Here is a 14,196-nt window from a genome sequence, read left to right as displayed (position 1 = left end):
GCCAGGAGGCCTGGCTGCTGCCAGGGCTGCGAAGGGGGTTTGGACTTGTGCCCGATCGGACACGCTGTCTCCATGCCTTGTTAGTCCATGGCTATTGCTGAAGACTGCCAATGGTGTTGAAAGATCAGTGAATTACAACCATAGCTGGTGCCGGTTACATGTATGCTGGAATTTCTTCATACATCCTGATTAAACATTTTGATCATACTGAGTGTAGCCTATATATGAACTTGTGAGGAAAAATTGCTCTGAGTCAGAAGTATCTGTAGTACTGTGCTGAATAGCATCGTAGAGCTCAGACCCTCGGCTTGGTGTCTTCAGCTTTTATAGTCTTCTAACCCACTGGCATGAAAATAACGCTGGTGTAAGTATAGCGATGCTGAGCCCCTGGGGAAAGTATATTTGGGATTGTGCTGGGAGAAGAGGCCTTGGTGGGGGCAGTGCTGCTGGCATGGGGCAGCAGGCGCCCTTGTTCCTGTAAAGGAACCCTGTTTAAAGAATCTGCGGCAGCTATGTTGAAATTTAACCTTCTAGCACAAACTGCCCGATGTGCTTTTGATAAAATGTAAACAGTTACAGAAGGAATTTTGTTTTTTCCCTAAATAGGGAAGCTTAGCTGAGGAATCTTAGGCTATTTTTAATATGACTTAAAAGTAGCCATACCAAGATTATTTAAAGATAAATCTCCATTGAAGCGAGGGATAAATATGTGTTTTGCATATTGGTGCTTTTATATATTTCCTTTTCACAGGTCTTTTAGAGCAATGAAATATTTAAACTATTTTCAAGGTGATACTGCAAACCTGGGTCTGTTCAACAGCTGCACTGCTTATTCTCATGTGGCTTTATTTCCCTTTTTATCTCATTCTTTGGGGTTGGTCTCTTCTCCCAAGTAACAAGTGACGGGACAAGAGGAAACGGCCTCAAGTTGCGCCAGGGGAGGTTTAGGTTGGATATTATGAAAAATTTCTTCACTGAAAGGGTAGTCAGGCACTGGAACAGGCTGCCCAGGGAAGTGGTTGAGTCCCCACCCCTGGAGGTATTTAAAAGACAGATAGACGTGGTGCTTAGGGATATGGTTTAATGGTGGACTTGGCAGTGCTAGGTTAACGGTTGGACTTGATGATCTTAAAGGTCTTTTCCAACCTAAACAATTCTATGATTCTATTCTATGATTCTTTGCAACTGAAGACTTATCAGCATGAGTTTCATGTAGCTGACTGAATTGAAAGCCTCTTAAAACTAACATAGTAAAGATGGAAGCACTCACAGAAGAGGAAGTTTTTCATTCCTTGTTTTTTGTACTGTCTTGGGCTTAATTCCTGTCTTCTGAGACACTCTTATGGTTCCTGTGGAAGGCAGGAGAGTTCTTTCACATCTTCAAAGACACAATTTCTTATTAATCTAAATATATATATATATATATATGGACAGCAATGCGGCGTTCACAGCTGTAGGCTCTGAAGTTGGAGGCAGTTTAGGAAGTTGAAGACTTTTTTTGACTCTCTCAGCAACTAGTAGACAAGACATCCATCTGACCCTTTAAATCTTCCAGTTGTATTTTAATTGAATAAAGATTCTAGCATTCCCTGCAACTGCTTAAAAGATTCACCTACACGGTAGAGCTGCAATTGTGAAATAAAGGCTTAAATCAATAGAATCAATGTTTCTATACATCTTTCAATTCCTGTACACCTGAAGAGTTGTAGCTATCTTTGCTTTTCAAGTTCTCAGGACTTCTTTGAAAGCAAGTTTTTACAAATCTAACCATGTAATTTTCCTTCCCTGCCAGTATCCTTCTTTTAGTATTGGCTACAGAGGTAATGTGATCTGGGATTTAAAAGTGATAGATTGTGTTATGCGATTCAATTTCTAACATCTCAAAACCTAACAGAGATAGAGATTACACAGTTGTGACAAGCCCAAAATCAAAATGTCAAGTTAACTTGAGTCTTGGGCATGCTTAAAATACCTTACATCTGGTATGGTGATGCACTACCTTGAGTTGTTTCCCTGACAGCCTAGATAAGTGCTTTTCAACCTTTTCAGTTTGAATACCTTTTAAATAATATCCAGTGAAGGTGCAGGCTTCTTCAGAAATATGTAGATTGCTAGATGGTGGAAGGACTCGTTTTAGTTTAGTCAGCCTTTGGAAGAGGCCACAAGTGGAAAATCGCTGATCTCAACTGCAAAATTTGAGTTGGAGCAACCTGTGGCCAAAGCACTGCCTGATGTAAATCCAGTCACTTTAGTTGTCACTAGGCTAATTCAGGTAGAGTTGCTCTGAATTGACTTTGTGCTGATGACATCATTGCCTATGTAAAAATGCTCCTTCAGAATTGCCACAGTCTTACACAGCTGTAACTCTTATTTATGATGGAAATGCCTTTAGTGCTTAAAGACTTTGGATTTGTTTGGGTTTTTTTTTTTTTACTCTTTGTTTAGCTTTGCAGAGCCATCACAGCTCAGAGGCACTGAGGTGATGATTTTCCTTATGTTCATCAATAGCAGTGCTCACTAGCAGTCACTTAAACCTGAGCAAGATTGCTGAAGGTACAAGAATTACACAGGTGTTTTGGGGAGAGTGGTTTTAACATTGCAGTTGTTGAAATACTATGTAAAGTGTAATTTTCTTTGTAAAAGCATTCTAGAATAACTGCTGAGATGGGAGGAAAAAACTCACCTTGATTTTAATGTTTTATTATAAAATATTGTTTATTCAAATATCTTTTCATAGGCTGTCATTTCTAAGTGAGGAGACTACTGAGGACTACTGAGGAGAAATTTAGGTCTATTTTAAAGAACCTTTAGATTAAAGCAAAGACATCCAAAATGGGACAATACACAAATCCAAAAACCTCTGCAGTACTCCTTTCCCCTGGACCCACAAACCTCTCTTCCTTATAATGATTTCTTTTCTTGCTGTTTGCAGGTGCTCCTGACCCAACAGCAGGTGCTAGCATAGATGATGAAAACTGCTGGCATTTGGATGAGGAACAGGTCCAAGAACAGGTTAAACTTTTCCTCTCCCAGGGCGGATACCATGGATCAGGGAGGCAGCTCAATTTGCTTTTTGCAAAGGTATGTTGAGTACTCTAAACCTTCCCTCTTTTCTCTCCCCCCACTTCCCCAGCCAGTCTGTACTTGTTCACTGTCTTACTCAAAGTCCTGTTGTTCTAAAACAAGACAAAGCCTTGGGAACATGATGGCAAGTTAATAATGCAATGGAACACAAATCTGGTGTGTCTTGAGATCAGTTTAAGGATATGAAGTAACATTTCAACTGTCTGCAGCTTTGCTGTTCTCTTCCTTCCTACCCCCAAAATGTTGGAGAAACCTGTAGAAATTATGGTCTTGCAGCAGCTTGCATAATACACCTGTGGTTTACTTGTGGAAGAAGTGTGTTTGCAGAATTGCAACGGGATACTGAAACTAAAAATTGTTGTTAAAATTGTGAAGGCAGACTATTTTTTTTTCTACTTAAAAATTTCACATCAGATATATAAATTATATTTCTTATTTAACAGAGATGGAATGTTTAACACTGCATCATATTGTCTGTACTATGGTTTGGTTTGTTTTTTTTCAAGTTTGTATTAAAAGACTCATTTCCTAGGTGCGAGAGATGCTAAAGATGAGAGATTCAAATGGAGCTCGCATGTTGACATTGATAACAGAACAGTTCATGGCTGACCCTCGTCTGTCGCTTTGGAGACAACAAGGAACTGCAATGACTGACAAGTATAGGCAGCTCTGGGATGAACTGGGTAAATGCACAGACTTCAAAATCATTTAGGTGTTCATGTGTATTATGAAGAAACAATTACATATTTTGGATGGAGAGAAACTATTGTGGTACTAGGTAAAGCAGGTTAGAGTTTTCTGCAGGTTTGCTTGTTCAGTTAAGGTTGGGTGAAATTGAATTTTTGATCCTACTGCATGAGACAAGGAGAGGAAGCATGGTATGAAACAAGTACGATTGCAACAGGTTGTAAGTACCTGAGGATCTAAAAAAAATAAAGCAAAAAGTAGAAATGGAACTACACAACTGAGGGTAAGTAAGTATATAAGCCACTAGCGCTAAACTGGAAAGGTTAAGGAAGAAATAGATTCACAACTAGAGAGAAATAGAGGGCAAAAAGAGAAGATTCATTAAGAGTATGAGAAGATAGCAACAAAGGAAAGCAGAAGTCCATTACTGAGCAGGAAAGGAGATCAAATAACAGAGGGCTATAACAATTAACACTGCTTTACAGGAAAGGTCAGTTGTGACCAGATACATGACTTGTACAACAGAGAGAGGAACACAGGCTGAAATCGGAAAGGAATATTTAAACCGGTAAAGTCTGAAGACACTTGCTCTAAAGTGTTCCAGAAACTCGCTGACACAGTTTTGAACTGCTGCTTCAGAAGTTCTCAAAATCTATAGGAATTTGTGGTAGGGAGGGAAAATTCAAAACAACTTGAAGGTAAATGTCACCAATATTTTAAAGGTGGGTAGGTGAGTGGAAAGAATAATATTAAGTAACCACCAGCATTGCTTTCCTAGATGTAAAGTACTGGAACAAACTACTAACCAGTTGGTATGTAAGCATATAGAAGATAAAAGTGATAAAAGACAACCTGAATTATTTAAAATACAGTGGTAAATCTAATTTGTTTCTCTAAAAGATAATTCACCGAGTGTATGAGTGAAGGAATGAATGTGTATATCTTAGCTGTAGTAAGGTTTTGTATGCTGTCTTGGAGGCTTTCTCAAAGCAAGTTGAAAACACACAGCCTAAATGGTATTACCTTGTGATTCATGGAACTTGGAGTAGTTACCTGTGCTCTCACTCAATCTGGAAAGACACTTCAAGTCTAAACTTACAGGAGTCTGTCTTGAGATGTGTTCTGGTCAATATTGCTATTCCTGACTTATGTGGCATGGAATATTAAAATAAATATATATATTTAAAAAGAAACAACAACAAAACAAAAAAACACAAACAGAAAACCCAAACAAGCCCATCAAAACAACAACCCAAAACTTACTGATGACACCCCTTGGGACAATATATAAACACTGCAGAGAACAAAGCCAAAAACCCTAAAGCTCTTGGTACATTTTAAAGGTCCAAAATCAAGCTAAATGAAATTAAATCCAAGCAAGAATAACATGCTTCATTTAGAAAGAAAAAGTCAAAAGCAAAACTTAAGTTTTCCACTGTTAAAGGTTAAAGATGACCATGATTGATTGCATGTTGTCTGGTGGGACTAAGACTGGATATAACCTGTTTAGCATAAATTATGTTCATTCTAAATGAAGCATTAGGCTAATAAAGCACTGGCTGTCTATAGTTGATATTATAGACTTCTGTGGTGGAAAGCCTTAATATCAGAGCAGGCAAAGCTCTGTCAGAGAGTGTAGGTATAGCTACTTCACCTTCAAGTGTACCAACCCTCTTAGTATGTAGTTTTTATGATGCTTTAGTTTGCTGGGGAATAATGCTTTTTGCCAAGGTGGACATGTACACAGCAAAATTGTATCCCACCATACTGAAAAACGGAGGGTCTCGTGCTTCATTGCCTATGTGGGTTGAGCTGGTAGGTGGTGCGAGAGGCAGAAATGTGTTTTCCATCTGTTACCTGTAGCAGTCTTACCACATGCTGCCAATAAACATAAAAGGTTTTGTTAAATTTTCTTAGTGGCTCTTCTTCTTGTTTCATCAGTTCCATATTAACGTCATCTTCTTGACAGCACCTATCTGAAGGTGGAATCTCTGCCTGCAGCATCAAATAAGCAATACTCTAGATTAATCGAATTGATTAGTTTACCTCTGTTTAATCAGAATTGTAGTTGCTACTCCCAAAAAGCTGCAGTGCAACCTCCAGCCTCACCGCTACCTCAGCTGCTGTATTTGCAATCTGAGGCAGACCCTGTTGTTTCAGTCCTGAACTGCTCTGCCTCCTCTAACAGTATCAAAATACGTTGATCATGTACCACAGTTTCAATTGCAAATACGTTTTAATCACTTCAGGTGTGCAGTAGGCTAAGGGTAGAACTTAACTTGGTTCTTCCACCTCCAGCTTGTGTTTATGTTGCTAAACTGTCCATTTCTTCCCCATACCAGTAGGATTCCTTCCACTGGTGCTTAGCAAGTTCCCTGAAAATTTCTGTTAATTGGATGAATCTCTCCAACTTGACTCCTACCTTGTGTGAAAATTAGAAGCTGCTGCCATGTTTTTGCTAGGATTTCACCTTGAGTTTCACTCTAGTTAAACACATCCCTTTTTCCAGGTGAAACATGCATGTGAATGTGCAAAAGTTGAAGGGGGTTTTAAGGGAGACCAGAGTTATGATAGCAAACTACAGAAGGAAGAGCAGGATGTCCCTGGCGACCCTTGATCTGTGCCAGTAGTGGCAGAGAACTCAGACATTGGGTTTAAGGGGGTGATGGTATCGTTATGTTCTAAAATAATGTTGGTTTCCTATCTTGTCATCTTCTAGGATGTCAGAGAACTAATATAGTAGTAAAGGGAGTGGGACAAGCCTTTGCATACTTAACTTTTTGTATTATCTGTTCAGAGTAATCCGGGAGTGGCATATATGTATGTCTTTTTAAAAAAAAATGCTTTATCTATGATCTAATTTATTTCACAGATAGGTAGCAACACTGTAGTTATGGAGATTTTTAGGGCACGTAAAGTATGTAAATATAGACGCTGCTTAATAAAGGCTTGCTTGCTTGCACTGGTATGCTGTCTGCCAACTGCTAGGCATATGGCCACTTTGTCAGTTTCATTTTGGCATAGGTTTTTAAGCATACTTAAATAGCTTCAGCTTTGCTCCTTGACTGGGTCACTTGAGCCTTTCATTGGAACTTAACTGATGCTTCCTGCCTGGCATTGGGCATTGGCCAAGGGTACTGGAAGGACACATTGGGCTCTGATCAGAGTTCCTGCTGAAGTTTATGGTAAATTGTGTTGACTTCAGTAAAAGTCAGATTGGGTTTGTATGTTTGCAGATGCTGATTTTAAAAAAACAAAATTAAATACTTCACATCTAAGTATGAGCCTGGTGATTTTCTAATAAAAAGTCCTAATTCTGTAAGCAATTTATGATTCAAAGGCCTCAAGTTAACTACCTAGTTATGTGTAAGGCTTTTTTGTTGTGTTTTAAAGCCTCTAGATGAGGAGGAAGAATATAATTATGCTCAGCAGATTCCCCTATTGTACATCAAAGAATAAGTTGAGCTAAGTGCTCTAAAGGTGTAGTATTGGAAAGATTAAGATTACAGGTCAAAGCTATAAGACTTGCTCCTATACTTCTCATGCTAGAAGAATTTAGATGCAGCTTCAGTGATGCACTGGTGAACACTTCCAACTTGCCACAGTAGTATGTGAATGTGCTTTCCAGAGTTTAGAGTTGGAATTCTTCATGTCATTGCTGTTTAAATGGTGTATAGGTAGGTAAATTTCACATGCTGATCTTTATGTGTTTAACTCTTGGTGACCATGGTTGAAGACTTCAGTATACCAGAATGATTAACTATCTGAAGACCCTTGGTTTGTCTTAATTAAATTGCATTGGTAAAATGCAGGAATATGGAAACGCACAGTAAATATCTGCTGATGCCTGTTGAACTGAGATCTCAGATTTGAAGAAAAGGTCAGTTAACCTTCTTTGTACTCTAGAGGGGAAAAAATGGTCCATGCAATCTTACTACAGCAGTAATTCGTTAATATTCATCCATCAAAAATTAAGTAAAAGTTTCTTGTTCTCTACGAAAGTGAAAAAATTTCCTTAATAAAAGGGGAAAATTTGACTTTGTGCCCCAGCCCAGGGATCATGATGGCTGTGAGGCTCTGCTTTGGAATTAAATGTTGAGAAGAGGCTGAGTTTTGTTGGCAAATGGGATCTGCAAGTTAATTGGTGTTTTCTGCAGGCTTCTGGCTGTGAAATGAAATTGGAAGCCCTTTAGCCTCATGGATAATACAAGACCTGAATACAAATGTCACATGTCACCATCAGGGCCCACTGTGAAACAATAGTGTTCCCACTCGAACACTGCGCTATTACAGATCATTTAAATATGGGGATTACATTTAAACTAAAAGCCCCATTTGCCTTTTACTACAATTTAAATGTCCTCTTAGCAAAAGCTAAGTGACAAATTAAATGAAAAAAGTGCCCACATTTTTAAAGTTGTAATGCAAAACAACCTTTTATTGCTTCTCATGAGCCACGAATGAATCATTATACTTGTCAACCCTAAACCAAGCCATAATTGGAGCAGCTACTGTTATCAAAACGGGGCTGCTCTTGTGACAGCTTAATAAAGCTGAAACTGTTAAACTAAATCCCAGATGCTTAACCTGATGAAAGCAGTCAAGCAGAAGAATCTAAGACAAGTATCTACTACTTGGTGGAGTGAGGGAGCCCAACGGCTTGTCAACACGTAGATTACAGGATCAGATATTTTTTGTGAACTACCATTTTCATTATCTTTATATCTTCTTGCTTGCCTTCGTGGTGAAGAAACTTCACATAACTTGCATGTTTCAAAACAAACATTTCTAGTAGATTTACTCCATTTTTATATTTAAGAACAGTTTAAGGGGGAAGAGAGCTGTTTTTTGTGAGTCAAGGATTAGTTTCTTATGGAACAAAAATATGATGGCTGTGTCATGGTATGGTGGGTTGACCTTGGCTAGCTGCCAGGTGTCCACCAAGCTGCTCTATCACTCCCCTCCTCAGCAGGATGGGGGGGAGAAAATAAGATGGGAAAGAACTCGTGGGTCAAGATAAAGGTAGTTTAATAAAGCAAAAGGAAAGGCCAGGCACGGAAGAAAAGGAAAAACCAAAAGATTTATTCTCTACTTCCCATCAGCAGGCGATGTCCAGCCACTTCCTGGGAAGTAGGGCCTCAGTACCTGTAGCAGTTGTTCCAGAAGACAAATGTCGTAATAATGAATGCCACACTGTCGTGGTTTAACCCCAGCCAGCAACTAAGCACCACACAGCCGCTTGCTCACTCCCCCCCGGTGGGATGGGGGAGAGAATCGGAAGAGTAAAAGTGAGAAAACTCATGGGTTGAGATAAAGACAGTTTAATGGGTAAAGCAAAAGCCGCGCGCACAAGCAAAGCAAAGCAAGGAATTCATTCACTACTTCCCATCGGCAGGCAGGTGTTCAGCCATCCTCAGGAAAGCAGGGCTCCATCACGCATAACAGTTACTTGGGAAGACAAACGCCATCACGCCCAATGTCCCCCCCTTCCTTCTTCTTCCCCCAGCTTATATACTGAGCATGATGTCATATGGTATGGAATAGCCCTTTGGCCAGTCTGGGTCAGCTGTCCTAGCTATGCTCCCTCCCAGCTTCTTCTGCACCTGGCAGAGCACAGGAAGCTGAAAAGTCCTTGACTAGTGTAAACTCTGCTCAGCAGAAACCAAAACATCAGTGTGTTATCAACATTATTCTCATCCTAAATCCAAAACACAGTGCTCTACCAGCTACTAAGAAGAAAACTAACTCTATCCCAGCTGAAACCAGGACACACACCCACCCCCCTTTCTCTTAGCTTTTATTGCTGAGCAGTTGCCATGTGGTATGGAATATCCCTTTGGTCAGTTTGGGTCAGCTGTCCTGGCTATGTCCCCTCCCAAGCTCTTGCCCACCCCCAGCCTACTGGCCTTTGGGGGTGAGGGGGGGATGTTGGAGAGACAGCCTTGATGCTGTGGGAGCACTGCTCAGCAGTAGCCAAAACACTGGTGTGTTATCAACACCTTTCTAGCTACCAATACAAAGCACAGCACTATGAGGGCTGCTATGGGGAAAGTTAACTCCATCCCAGCCAGACCCAATACACATGGGGAAGAGGGTATATCCAGAGAGCTCTTGCAAGGCAGGGCAGTGGATAAAATTGGCAAACTTGTTCTGGGTTTTCCTCATGCTGATCCTGATCTCTGTTGGTTCTCATATTTCATGAAGTTGAGGAGAACTTAAAAGATATTCTGTACTTCCAGCTGGGTACTCTCCCCATTTTAAGGTATAAGCTTCTCCTCAACCACTTGTTGTTATCTAAAGTTTTTAAGTGTAGGAACCTCTCACGATATTGTCATGAGACTCATTCATGGGATAAAGCTTTTCTGGGTGATGTCCTTACAATCCTTTCTGTTATGCATACTAAATGGCTTGTTCTCAAAGGTAGTTTCTGAGCGGAATAATATGTCTTTGCCTTAGTAGTTCTAATAGTCTTAGTAGTTTTCCACTAGCACTTTGCCCTACTGTGGGCTGCTTTTTAACTGTTGGAACAGCCTGATGATCTACATTGAGTTCACATTTGATGATATTTTGAACATTTTCTGGATTAGTGATATATTTTTGTGTTAAAAATTAAAACTAAAATATCATTTTACAAGGTCATGTCATGCAGAGAAATAGTACAATATATTTCCTGAAGGATGATGCCTAAATTTTTATTAGTAACACTTTGCTCCTCATCTAAAACCTAATTCTAAATGTTGAGTTTAGACAAGGAATCATAGATCAATTAAGAGAGATTTAATTACCATTTTGCCATGAGCAAACTAATGATTGTGTGTTAAATAATGCTTTTTTGATTTGGAAACCACTCTGAATTTTTCTGATAAAAGTTTATATTTATCTCTAGAAAATACCAAGCTAGATTCTTTTAACCTTAACTAAATGAAGCTATTCTCCATCTATATTTCTATCATTCCAGGCATTCCTTCCCTTTGCAATTAGAGAGACAAACTTGTATGACTGGGACATGTCAGCTGTACTAAACAGATTATCTCTGCTTAGTACTTAAGGGAGGGGAAAAAAGGACAAAAGCAGCTAAGGTTGTTGCCAGTATGCCCCTAGAAAAATTCCTTCCTGATGCCGGATTTGGTGACTACTTCAGGACTGCCATGAAAAAGAATCCCTGAAGTTAAGCATTCATTACAGTTTTTGTGTTCTAATACCATTTTTCTGGAGCTGCATACTTCATGCAATCCCTTTTTAGGATCCACTATGCAGTAGAAACAGTTACTTTTCCCCACGTTTTATGGTATTTCAAAAATGGTACAGCGAGGCTCTAATTTTGAAATTTGAGTGCCAATCTTATATCCGTATTTACATGATTTCTTTGCGTATACGAAGTTCTAATTGAATCATGTTCTGCCTTAAAGCTAAGGAGAGTACAAATGCCCTGCACCTTCAAATTTCATAGTTTAGATTAAACAATTGCACATATTACATTTCTGGCCTTGAAGTGAAAGCTGTAGGAATGCCCATGTTTCAAAGGAGGTGGGATGCACCATGCTTTGCACCATTTCCCTTGGTCTTTCATTGTGGGACTTATGGGTGGAGTGATATCTTACACATAGAATCATAGAATCATAGAATTGTTAAGGTTGGAAAAAACCCTTAAGATCATCAAGTCCAACCGTTAACCTATCGCTGCCAAGTCCACCACTAAACCATGTCCTCGAGCACTACATCTACCCTTCTTTTAAATACCTCCAGGGATGGAGACTCAACCACTTCCCTGGGCAGCCTGTTCCAATGCCTGACTACCCTTTCTGTGAAGAAGTTTTTCCTAATATCCAATCTAAACCTCCCCTGGCACAACTTGAGGCCGTTTCCTCTCGTCCTATCGCTTGTTACTTGGGAAAAGAGACCGACCCCCACCTCGCTACAACCTCCTTTCAGGTAGTTGTAGAGAGCAATAAGGTCTCCCCTCAGCCTCCTCTTCTTCAGGCTAAACAACCCCAGCTCCCTCAGCCACTCCTCATAAGACTTGTGCTCTAGACCCTTCACCAACTTCGTTGCCCTTCTCTGGACACACTCCAGCACCTCGATGTCCTTCTTGTAGTGAGGGGCCCAAAACTGAACACAGTACTCGAGGTGCGGCCTCACCAGTGCCGAGTACAGGGGCACTATCACCTCCCTGGTCCTGCTGGCCACGCTATTCCTGATGCAAGCCAGGATGCCATTGGCCTTCTTGGCCACCTGAGCACACTGCTGGCCTATGTTCAGGCGGCTGTCAACCAAGGTCCTCTCTGCCAGGCAGCTCTTCCCCCAGCCTGTAGCATTGCATGGGGTTGTTGTGACCCAAGTGCAGGACCCGGCCCTTAGCCTTGTTGAACCTCATGCAGTTGGTTCCGGCCCAATGATCCAGCCTGTCCAGGTCCCTCTGTAGGGTCTTCCTGTCCTCCAGCAGATCAACACTTCCACCCAGCTTGGTGTCATCTGCAAACTTACTGAGGGTGCACTCGATTTCCTCATCCAGATCATCGATAAAGATATTGAACAGGACTGGCCCCAACACTGAGCCCTGGGGAACACCACTCGTGACTGTCCGCCAACTGGATTTGACTCCATTCACCACCACTCTCTGGGCTCGGCCGTCCAGCCAGTTTTTTACCCAGCGCAGAGTGCACCCATCCAAGCCGTGGGCAGCCATCTTCTCCAGGAGAATGCTGTGGGAGACAGTGTCAAAGGCCTTACTAAAGTCCAGGTAGACAACATCCACAGCCTTCCCCTCATCCACTAAGCGGGTCACCTTGTCATAGAAGGAGACCAGGTTAGTGAAGCAGGATCTCCCTTTCATAAACCCATGCTGGCTGGGCCTGATCCCCTGGTTGTCCCACACGTGCCACGTGATGGCACTCAAGATGATATGTTCCATGACCTTCCCCGGCACCGAGGTCAGGCTGACAGGCCTGTAGTTCTCCGGATCCTCCTTCCGGCCCTTCTTGTAGATGGGTGTCACATTTGCTAACTTCCAGTCATCTGGGACGTCCCCGGTTGACCAGGACTGCTGGTAAATGATGGAAAGTGGCTTGGGAAGCTCCTCCGCCAGCTCCCTCAGTATCCTCGGGTGGATCCCATCTGGCCCCATGGACTTGTGGGCATCCAGGTGGAGGAGCAGGTCACTGACTGTTGCCTCTTTGATAATTGGGGCTTCACTCTGCATCCTATCTCCATAGATAGGCACAGGGGCCTGAGAACCCCGAGGATGACCAGTCTGACTATTAAAGACTGAGGCAAAGAAGGCATTAAGTACCTCAGCCTTCTCCTCATCCTTTGTGGCAATGTTTCCCTCTGCATCCAACAAAGGATGGAGATTCTCCCTGGCCCTCCTTTTGTCACTGATATATTTGTAAGAACATTTTTTGTTATCTTTAACGGTGGTGGCCAGTTTAAGTTCCAGCTGGGCCTTTGCCTTTCTAATCTTTTCCCTGCATAACTTCACAACATCCTTGCAGTCCTCCTGAGTCACCTGCCCCTTCTTCCAAAGGCGGTAAGCTCTCCTTTTTTTCTTCAGTTCCAGCCAAAGCTCTCTGTTCAGCCAGGCCGGTCTTCTCCCCCGCCTGCTCGACTTGTGGCACATGGGGACGGCCTGCTTCTGTGCCTTTGAGACTTCCTCCTTGAATAACATCCAGCCTTCCTGGACTCCTTTGCCCTTCAGGACTGCCTCCCGAGGGACTCTGTTAACCGGACTCCTAAACAATCCAAAGTCTGCCCTTCTAAAGTTCAGGGTAGCGGTTTTGCTGACCCCCTTCCTTACTTCTCCAAGAATCGAAAACTCTATCATGTCGTGGTCACTGAGCCCAAGACAGCCTCCGACCACCACATCGCCCACCAGGCCTTCTCTGTTCGTAAACAGCAGGTCCAGCGGGGCACCCCCCTGGTTGGTTCGCTTACCAGCTGTGTCAGGAAGTTATCTTCCACACACTCCAGGAACCTCCGAGACTGCTTTCTCTCTGCTGTGTTGTATTTCCAGCAGACATCTGGTCAGTTGAAGTCTCCCACAAGAACAAGGGCTAGGGATTGTGAGACTTCAGCCAACCACTTGTAGAATGCTTCGTCTGTTTCCTCATCCTGGTTGGGTGGTCTATAACAGACTCCCACCAGGATATCTGCCTTATTAGCCTTCCCCCTGATCTTTACCCATAAGCACTCGACCTTATCATTACTGTCATTGAGTTCTAGACAGTCAAAACTCTCCCTAACATACAGGGCTACCCCTCCCCCTCTCCTTCCTAGCCTGTCCCTTCTAAAGAGCTTGTAGCCATCCATTGCAGCACTCCAGTTGTGTGAGTCATCCCACCATGTTTCCGTGATGGCGACTACATCATAGTTTTCCTGCCGCGCAATGGCTTCCAGCTCCTCCTGTTTATTGCCCATGCTGCATGCGTT

General features: G+C 42.1%; 1 protein-coding gene across 1 annotated transcript in view; it reads left to right on the top strand.

Annotated features, from left to right (window-relative positions):
- The window catches only part of LOC104019557 (zinc finger SWIM domain-containing protein 6), a 144,731-nt gene that overhangs the window by 90,662 nt on the left and 39,873 nt on the right, over nt 1–14,196 (top strand). Inside the window, exons 3-4 of the mRNA XM_087762583.1 lie at nt 2,933–3,081; nt 3,617–3,767. Of these exons, the coding sequence (XP_087618709.1) occupies nt 2,933–3,081; nt 3,617–3,767 (300 nt within the window). The remainder of the gene's footprint in view (nt 1–2,932; nt 3,082–3,616; nt 3,768–14,196) is intronic.

Source organism: Nipponia nippon, unplaced genomic scaffold (assembly GCF_047370975.1).
Source record: "Nipponia nippon isolate SJK-2023a ecotype South Korea unplaced genomic scaffold, ASM4737097v1 scaffold_26, whole genome shotgun sequence".
Taxonomy (NCBI): Eukaryota; Metazoa; Chordata; class Aves; order Pelecaniformes; family Threskiornithidae; genus Nipponia; species Nipponia nippon.
This window is presented reverse-complemented; position numbering and strand designations above follow the sequence as displayed.